Source organism: Pseudorca crassidens, chromosome 5 (genome assembly GCF_039906515.1).
Source record: "Pseudorca crassidens isolate mPseCra1 chromosome 5, mPseCra1.hap1, whole genome shotgun sequence".
Taxonomy (NCBI): Eukaryota; Metazoa; Chordata; class Mammalia; order Artiodactyla; family Delphinidae; genus Pseudorca; species Pseudorca crassidens.
Genome location: NC_090300.1, coordinates 103887024 through 103896822, shown reverse-complemented (window position 1 = coordinate 103896822; position 9799 = coordinate 103887024). Strand labels below are relative to the sequence as shown.

The following is a 9799-nucleotide window of genomic DNA, read 5'->3' as shown; positions in this document are numbered from 1 at the left end:
GGACACCATGTATACTTACCTTACAATTCATTTAAATGCTTTGTTCTACCACAGGCTGGAGATTAGAATATCGTTAGACATTGTTTCCTTCGTGAAGTAGTTGCTTTTGAGGAAAAAAAATATATATATAAATATTTATAAAGTATAAATATAAATATTTATATATATATATCATGGGTCTGTATTGGACCAACTGTTCATTTTAGGGGTCTCTAATAACATTTATATTATCTTATACCTTTGCAAGCTGTTTATTAATAGAAGGGATTCTAGCTGGATGAACATTAGCATTATTTCTACTACATATACTATCACCAAGTTTCTATATGAATGAAGGACTTTACCCATCATGATTCTATGCCTTCTCATTTACCAAGGATAGTGGTTATTGAAAGAATATGACTATCACAGCATTCTCCTTGACAACTATTTTTTAGAGAAATTCCTTTCTTTAAAAAAAAGCATTATTAGATAAAACCATAACTCGGTAATAAATCTTACTGTGCCCAGTAAGTTTTTATCCCCAGAAAGACTTCCTGAAAATCTACCCTCTGGGTAGGTATTAGGGTGTAGGGCTTGCTTTGGTCAGTACAGTACAGTACAAGTGGTGGACACATCTGGTAGTTATTTAACATTCCTTTGGGGAGATTAATTCTCTAGCCCTTCTAGATGGAGGGAATGGTTTGCTTCATACTTTCTTTGCTTTCATATTCTCTGGGCTTTCTGGTAAGCTGGGCTTTAATGGAGATTCTTCCCTAAAATAATATGGCTCGAATTGGGAATTTTACTTGTCTTATTCTAGTGTATTAATCTAGCTTTTCCCTTTTTTCTCAGACTCACAGAGAGGGAAGAAAGATTTGCAAAAGAGAAGGTGCTGACTAGCACTTTTGATCCCAGACGATTCCAATCTTGAGGGATCATCTGGGATGAACCCAGCAGAAGGAAACTAGACTGATTTGACTTTGGTAGGTTAAATTGAGCCAGAACAAATTAGAGTGATTGGTTTTGGGCTCTGCTGCAGTTAGTAGGGGCTGGAGTGCTGCTGCGAGGCAGCTGTGGTGTGGCAGGGAGGCTCAACAGCCATCAGCTGGTGTTGAAATGACCTGGGGTGTATAGCCATCCAATCGACTCATCAGCAACCTTCTCTTCCTCCAGGACTCCAAAGAAAGAGGGGGGATGACCCCAGGGTACCTTCCTGCCCCTCCCCCAAGTCAAAACTGCCTTGGACATTTCATTTTTATCTCATTTACCTGTATAACATTTTCAGTGAACAGGCATAGGATGTTCACTTTTCTGATTTCTACACCCTCACAGGGGCAGCTTAGCTTTAAAACAAAACACCTGCGGTGTATGGGCCCCTTGATATTTTCTCTACTAGCCACTAGGGTATAAAAAACTAAAAAAAAAAAATCGTGCTACTATATTAGTGAAATAAGTCAGACATAGAAAGACAAATACTACACTATATGGATTCACTTATATTGATGAATCTAAAAAAGTCAAATCCATAGAAGCAGAGAGTGGAAAGGAGGTTGCCAGGGGCTGGAGATGGGGAAACAGGGCGGTATTATTCCAAGGGTACAAAGTTGATGTTAGGTAAGACGAGTAAGTCCTAGAGTTCTACTTACAGCACAGTGCCTATAGTTCACAATACTGCATTGTATGCTTAAAACTTTGCTAAGAGGGCAGATCTTACGTCATAAGTGTTTATAATAATAATAAATAAGAGGGTGGGAGGGAACTTTTGGAGGTGATGGATGGTTTTATGGCATAGATTGCCATGATGGTTGCATGGTGTATATTTATCTTCAAACTCATCAAGTTGCATACATTAATTATTACAGCTTTTTGTATGTAACTTTTTTTAAAAACTAAGAAAATCCAAACTACTGTATTTAGACATATTTAAAAGCAAACCTTAAGGACCTTTTTTGGTCTCCAGATTTCAGTGACGTCTGTGTAATAACTACAAAATATTTGTTCCAGCATTTACAAGTTTGAATTACACTTGTTTTTGATCAGTGACGTTTTGCAAGAGGGTTCGCCAGGGAGTAGTATGTAACACGGAGCGTGAGAAATACCAAAACACATCTGGGTTAGGGTAAGTTACTCCACACAGTAGTAAGCCAGCCGAACAAGAAACGAGTTGTTGACAGATCTAGACCAGGCACCTACGGAGCCCTCCACTTCTAAGACTCGGCCACGGGGTAACCTCATCTTCTGCAGCCCCGGGTAGCTGTTTTAGGAACAGCTGTTAGTTAGCTGAAAGGCAGCCCAGGCCATTCTGGTACCGCAGTTTACCAGGTGTGTTCACAAACTTTAGTTCATGAACTTCTTTCAAAAGTCTGAAAACTGTTCCGTCCATGGGCTGGAAGATAGAGAAACAAATCAGTAATAGGAAGGAAAATTTGAGCGAAAAGACAAACGGGCTGGAGCTCGTTTGGGCGGGAATCCCGGAGCCGGGCGTAGCGGGGTTCCGCGTCCCCACGGGTCTCAGGCCAGCGCCGGCAGCGAGGGCCCGGCCGGCGGTGGCGGACGGCCGCGGGTCCCGGGCTCGGGGCGGTGCCGCGGCCTCTGGCTCCTCCCGGGGGCGGGCGGGCTGGGGGCAGGAGGAGGAGCCGCCGCACAGCGCAAGAAGTAGCCGCGCTGGGAGCGCATCGTGCCCGCGCTTCTCCTGCCGGAGATGGACTGAGCCGCACCGCCCGCCCGCCGGCTTCGAGTCAGTCCTGCCTTCGCCGGGTCCCGCGGCGCCGGTCTCAGGGCGCAGGACACCGTCTCACGCGTTCCCCGGGGACGGCCGCGGACCGGCTGCCGCGCCGGGGAGATGTCCGGCGGCCGGAGGAGAGGCGGCGCCCCCTGGCACAGCTTCTCCCGGTTCTTCGCTCCCCGAAGCCCTTCCCGGGACAAGGAAGAGGAAGAGGAGGAGAGGCCGGGAACAAGCCAGCCGCCCGCGCCGGGCCGGGGCGCAGCCAGGTGGGAGCTGCGGGGGGGACGTCGCGGGGCCCTGCGCCGACTCGCGGGACGGGGGGCTCCTGGCCCCGGTGTCCGCAGCCAGCCGCTCTCGGCCAGGCTGCGCTCGCCACTTTCTGTTCCTCCATTGCTCAACTTTCGTCCTTCTCGCCCAGTTCTCGTGCCGCATCGCTTGGTTTGTTAAATCCGGGAGAAGTTCGTGACCCGAGGCCGCGCCAGCCCGCGGGGCGCTCTGCCTCCCCACCTCCCCTCCCCGGATGTGATTCGGTTCCCGTCCCGCAGTCGCGTCTGCTCTCCAAGTTCTGCGGCAAAAGCGAGTCCCCCGGCGTCCTGCCGACAGTAATGGGAAACAGTTGTGAGCCCAGCCATCCGCCAGGGCAAAGAGGGCGCGATCCGAAAACCACTTCTGTGGGAAAGGTAACGCTTTGGAGCGCCACCCCCTTGGCTGGGATTTTACCATTTTATTCATAGTTTCTCAAAATGATTTTTTTAAAGAAAAGAATGGTGATGCTGAGTTCCCAAGACTCCATCAAAATATAAAACCCTCGCTAGGCTTATTTACCATTGCCTGACATTTAGATGATGCCGTCCTTCTTTCCCATGTCTCTTCGGAAACATCTGCCTCAAGTTCCCAGACAGATTCCAGAAACCAGGACTCGAGCTGTCTAGGTTTCAGTAATGAAAACTTGCCCCTTCTCTGCAGTCCTCTTTCCTTCTCCACCTGCTGCTATAAAATCGAAATTTAAAAAAAAAATTCATGTCTAATAAAACTACCTATTCCTGAGTCCTTTCATCTGAGTCCCGAGGGAGGAAGAGGGGTTAAGTGATATACAACTCGCTGTTTTAAACTTTTGATGGCAAGAGAGGCTTACTGCTCCGTCTTCCCCCAAATTGCACTAGAAGATCACTCATGTGATTGGAAGGACGCTCTCCAGAAAGCTGTGTTTACTTCAGATGTTAAAGCCTTCGTGGAGGGCTTCAAAGAAAAATGGATAGGAAACAGAACTGTAACTGTGACTGAGCTGATTCCATCAATATTCATTCAGGTCTTGTGATTTGATTCCAGTCGTTTATGTGTTCCTCAGTTTCCCTATTTGTGAAATCTTCCCATTTTGACCATCTGTTAATAAAATGCCTCATCTTTCCAAGAAAACTCCTATATAATATTTGGAAAACTTCTCCTGGGAAGCTTTAGCTATTATTGCCCTGTTAAGAGAAAATTTAAAATTCAGAGTTACACAGTAGTTAAAAATAGTTTTGAAGTCTGACAGGGCTCAACCAGAATGTCTGAATGCTGGTGTGGGCAGACAGCCTGTGGTGCCTGCCATCACTGTAACAGCACTAACAGCCTTGGATAATATGGAGGCAGTGTTTAAAAGAAATCCCAAGTAGACTCAGCAAAAGTTGGAAACTTGTGTCAGTGTTAGCAGGGAATAGGCAGGCCAATTTCAGGTTTATATCAGAATTGTCCTGAAACCCTGCCTGCTGCCCTGCCCTCTTTGGGCTTTTTAGGCACTTCTCAAATCTCTTTTCTCTCTGGAGCTAACCACTACAGCAACTTGTCTCTTGTCTTCTTACCACTCCTCCATTCTCATCTCCAGAGAGGCACACACTGTGGCTTTTTGACAATGAGAAATTTAATTGTGCTTATATGAACACTAATTGTGTCCTTATCTTTTTTAGAACTTGCCAGATGTTAAGGGGATAGCAGATAATCCTTTGTGTGGGTGTTTTACCTTTTAAATGAGTTTAAATCTTTCTTTTCAAGGATATAAACAGACACAAAGCGTTTATTGAAAGTTTAATGAAACTAACGGAAACAATGTCCTAGTAACACAGCACCTGGTGTTAACAAGATTGGAAACAGAATTGCGATTTGTCACTGTGATCTTATTTCAAAATGAAGGGGGTTTTGGCTGTTTATTTTTAGAGGCAGTAAAAGCTTTTGGTTTTATTGGGAGCCTAGTTTACCTTTTGTACTGGTGATTTTAGATGCAGGGGAGTCCGTTCGAACACGAGGGGCTTGGTGTGGTAGGGATGTAAAGATGACTGAGAAAAAGGTCCTTTCTCTCAAGGAACTGGGAGAAGGGAAGAAGACCACTTGAAAACAGTCATCCTACCATCTATGGTGTGTCTGGCCCATTACAATTGACAGAGTACTTTTAATAATATTACGCTTTGAGGTTGGACAGACCTGTACGATCAGTATTTTCATTTTACTGTAAGAAACAGTTAAAGAAACTTCCCCAAAGTCACACAGCTTCTTTTCAGTTAATGAACAATTATTAAGTCCTATGCAGTGCCTGCAACTCTGAGCCCCCTTAACATAAATTAAGGATTAATCCCTGCATTCTGACTTTTCCATGTACTCAAAACAAAATGCATTCTCTCAAACTTGGGTTGTATAGTCTCTGCTTCTGCACTTCCAGTGTTGGCTTACGTGAATTTTGTGATGTAACTGTGTGTGTACAAACACAAATGGGACATAAATTCCTTAAGAACAGAATTCCTTAACAATTTCTTAAGAACAGAATTAAAAATTAAACACAAACGTAACCACAAGACCAATAAAAGTAAAATTTACAGCATTATCCTAACAGCTGTTTTTTGGCTACTCACAAAATGCATATGGTACCAACTGGGACAAACACAAGTTTTTTGGGGGTTGCTAGGACTCTAGCACTGTGTACCATGACATGATTCAGGTGGTCCAATATTTCCCTATTTGGACCATAGGAAAACTTTTGCTTTTATGGTGTGCTGTTATTTGGGCATCATTTGCTGTGAACACATCATTTATATATTGTGTTCACTGCTGTTCTCATTAACCTTCAGCAGTTAAAGAAGGCCTGTTTGCATCAACACTGTTGTATATGGGAATTCAGGTGTTGGCAATGGAATTACATTTCAGTACTTATGTCTTAGGTGGTTGACCAGATCCAGGAAGTGTTTATATTAATTTGTTTTAGGTGTTATAGAGATGAAAACTGCAACTGAATTCGATTCACTGCTATAATGTTTAGCCCAGTTTATGAGCATGCAGTGAATGGACTCATTAGAAGTGATAGGGGAGAGCAGGGAGGGCTTCATGGTGGAGGTGGTTTTACCTGGGCCTTCAAGGCACTGGTGTTTTTCACAGGTAGAGAATTTAGCCACGAAGAGAGAAATAGGGAGTGGGTCTTCTAGGCTGAGCAAAAGCCTTCAGAGGTTATGATCTCTTGGGGGCTGTATACATTAGTGGGGCAGAGTGAAAGAGGCGTTAAGAAAGCTAGATTAGTGCTGGGCCATAAAGAGCGTTTGGCTCTCAATTTAAAGCTTAGAGAATTTTTGTGAAGGTCTTTCAAACAGATACTGCTAAACTGAAATCTGGAGGATACCTGCCTTCTAATTTTCCCCACTTTGAGAAGATGATTGCTCAGTTTTGTTTCTTTGCTATATCACACATGATGGACGTGTTTAAAATGAGCTCCGTACAGCGTTCGTAAACTCGGGAGGGGGATAGTAAGGCGAGAACAGCATTTATTTAAGGGCCCACTGTGCACTTCCTCACGGGCTGGGTACTTTTACTTGTCTCATTTAAACGTCACCCTCAGCCTGGAAGGTTGGTATGCTTATCACTATTCTGACAGTTGAGCACACTGAAGATGATAGGGTCCTTAGGCGTGGACACTGTTGGCATCTTGGGTGGAACAGTTCTTTGTTGAACTGGGCTCTCCTGTGCTTTGCAGGACATTTGGCATCTGTAGCCCCACCCGCTAATTGCCAGCTGCATCCTCCGGTCATTGGGAGAACTCGAAACACCTCCACCTGGGTGGGTGGCAGGGAGAGTGATAGCACTCCCAGTGGAAAACGATTTACTCCAAATCATGACAGGAGTAAGTTTCAGGGGTGAGATTTGAAATTGGGTCTCTCTGACTCAGAAGCTCTGATTCTTTTTCCACACCATTCTGCCCGCCACCCTGGTGAACTGTGCTCCTTCAAAATACATCTGAATATGTAAGTCAGTTGGACCTTTCCTTCCTTTATTCCAGAATGGGTAACGCTGTGGCCCATTTCACATATACTCTTTTTGGTTGTTCCTTTGAGCGTCCCAATATAGTGCTATTGATAGAAGGTAAGACAGGATCACGAGACCCAAGGCAGGGCTGTGTCTCATCTTGGTGTCCCCTTTACCTAGCTCAGGTGAGGGAGTGAATCTCTGTTGATGGAGCATTAAAGCACTTACTACTGGCTTTAAGCGAGGGTTAGTACACTCGACCCTTAAAGTGGGCATTTTGAAACATGGGGGACCATAAAGCTCTCTAGACAGAGTGTTTGGCTATTGATTTAAAGTTCAGAGGATATTTGCTTTGCACCATGGCTGAGTGTGATTGATAAATGGGTAGAGCCAGGATGCTAATGGGATGCAGTGCAGGAGATAGTCTCATAAAAAATGTCAATAATGCCCCTGATACCAGCATGAGAACTGTTGGCCTTCAAGTTAAATGTTGACCACAGCATCAGTTATGTAAGGAAAAAGAGCTTTGTTCTCCGAATTTTTATGATGATTGCATTTTCATTGATTTGAAAACGCTATAGAGAATAATTGATAACTAGTTTAGTGGAATAAGAGATACCTATGTGGTGTTGAAGGACCACATCTGTAGTTCATGCCTGCAACAGTAAAGATGACTGGGGGCTTCCCTGGTGGCACAGTGGTTGAGAGTCCACCTGCTGATGCAGGGGACACGAGTTCATGCCCCGGTCCGGGAAGATCCCACATGCCGCGGAGCGGCTGGGCCTGTGAGCCATGGCCGCTGAGCCTGTGCGTCCAGAGCCTGTGCTCCGCAACGGGAGAGGCCACAACAGTGAGAGGCCCATGTACCGCAAAAATAATAATAATAATAATAAAAAATAAATAAAGATGACTGGAAAATTCCAGAAGTCCTCAGCCCTGTGTATTTTGTGAGAATCTTGAGCTTCCAGGTTAATGGAAAGCACAGAACCTACCTTTGGCAGTGGATTAGAAATATAGACTGTTTTATGGTATTGAAACCATACTTTTTTTCAAGTGAGATTTCTGACTTTTGGGCTTAACAGGGTGTCTGCCAGATGTCTACCTTGGGGATTCTGTTTCTTGCTGAGGAAATTCCTTGAAAGCTAACTCAATTGTACACTCTAAACAGGTTCGAGTTGCAAGCGTACCTCAAATTGGCCTGCAGTAAATTTAATCAGCACTTCTAACTTTGAAAGTTCTGATTAAACAAACATTTTTGTTTTGTTTTTTTATCTCAGTGGAAAATACGTAAAAAGGGTAATAGCACATTCTGTAAAGAGGAAAATAATACTCCCTCAATAAAATATTTTATCTCCTAACCAGAGTTTTGATGAAATACACTGATGTGCAGATATACCAGAAACACCAGTACAACTGTGGTAGCAAGAAAACAGGTTGACAGAAATTCAAACTGGGGAAAGTAATCCAGGCTCTCTACTGAAAAGAGAGTATCAGCATGAAGTAAAAGTTAGCCCTATTTTTTTAGTCTGTTCATTCCATAAATTTGAGTGACTGCTACTTGTTGAGTATGTCGCTAAGGAGTGGGATACAAAGATGAATGAAAGACCAAAACTGCCCTCAGAGAGTTCCTAAATTAATGGAGGAGGTAAACATGTATGTCAGTATTTTCCAGATGAGCTCATTATGCGCCAAACATGTATTTGGTGTGTGTGACATGTGGTTCAGAACGCATGTACTGTATCACGAGGGTCAAACATTGTATGAAGACTTTCTCATACAAAGTGACCTCTCGCTGCTCTGAACTTCTCTCTGAGCGTGGTTTGATGAGCAGCCTTGGCCAAGGCAGACTAGTGGGGAGATGTGGCAGTAACTATACCAGCAGGGATGGAAGTGCTTTCCCTCAGTCCCGCCTGCTCCTCCTTGACTCAGCAAGTCTTAGATGGAGGCAGAAATGCGCATCCTTTCAAAAGTCCGCATGCCGGGCTTCCCTGGTGGCGCAGTGGTTGAGAGTCCGCCTGCCAATGCAGGGGACACGGGTTCGTGCCCCGGTCCAGGAGGATCCCACATGCCGCGGAGCGGCTGGGCCCCTGAGCCATGGGCGCTGAGCCTGCGTGTCCAGAGCCTGTGCTGCGCAACGGGAGAGGCCACAACAGTGAGAGGCCCGCGTACCGCAAAAAACAACAACCAAAAAAAGTCAGCATGCCAAGTAAACGGAAATCCCTATACAAAATGGCTTGGTGTTGATAGAGAAATAAGTTGAAGTTTTGTGACCAGAAATAACCAATTCTTAATGTTTATTTGTCAGTTGTGAAGGCCAAGTACTGGTACAACTCCAGCAGGATTACCTCTCAGTGTTTAACTCCTGGGGGTATGTAATTGGAAATATCCCAAAGCAGCGAAACAACTGTTTGCTTAGTCAAGTGTTTCTTTTTGCCTGACAGATTAATGATGACAAAACTAAACTACCCTTAACCGGGAGATTGGGATTGAAACATATATACAGTAATATGTATAAAATAGATAACTAATAACCTGCTGTATAAAAAATAAATAAAATAAAATTCAAAACAAAAACCTAAACCACCCTTAATTGAGGCCCTAATAAGATCCAAGCCCTATGATTGGGGCTTTAAACATATACATTCACTTAATCCTCAAAGCAACCTTATGAGAGAGGAATCTTTACTCCATTTTACAGATAACATAATTTAAGGCTTGGAGAGGTCCAATAACTAATCAAAAGTGTCAACATCTTGTGGTAGAGTAAGGAGTCGAATTTTCCTTCCTGAATTCAAAGCCTACAGCATTATGTGACTACATCCCCTGCTTAAC

At 44.2% G+C, this 9799-nt stretch overlaps 1 protein-coding gene across 3 annotated transcripts in view; it reads left to right on the top strand.

Moving 5' to 3' along the window:
* The first annotated feature begins 2642 nt into the window (after positions 1-2642).
* CRYBG3 (crystallin beta-gamma domain containing 3) overlaps positions 2643-9799 on the top strand; it is a 114338-nt gene continuing 107181 nt past the window's right edge. Inside the window, exon 1 of one of the 3 annotated variants that reach the window (XM_067739149.1) lies at positions 2643-2973. In XM_067739149.1, coding sequence (XP_067595250.1) covers positions 2825-2973 — 149 coding nt within the window. In that variant the 5' untranslated portion in view covers positions 2643-2824. Of the gene's footprint in view, positions 2974-3193; positions 3388-9799 lie in introns of those variants that run through there. The other 2 variants (XM_067739147.1, XM_067739148.1) reach the window with 2 other exon arrangements.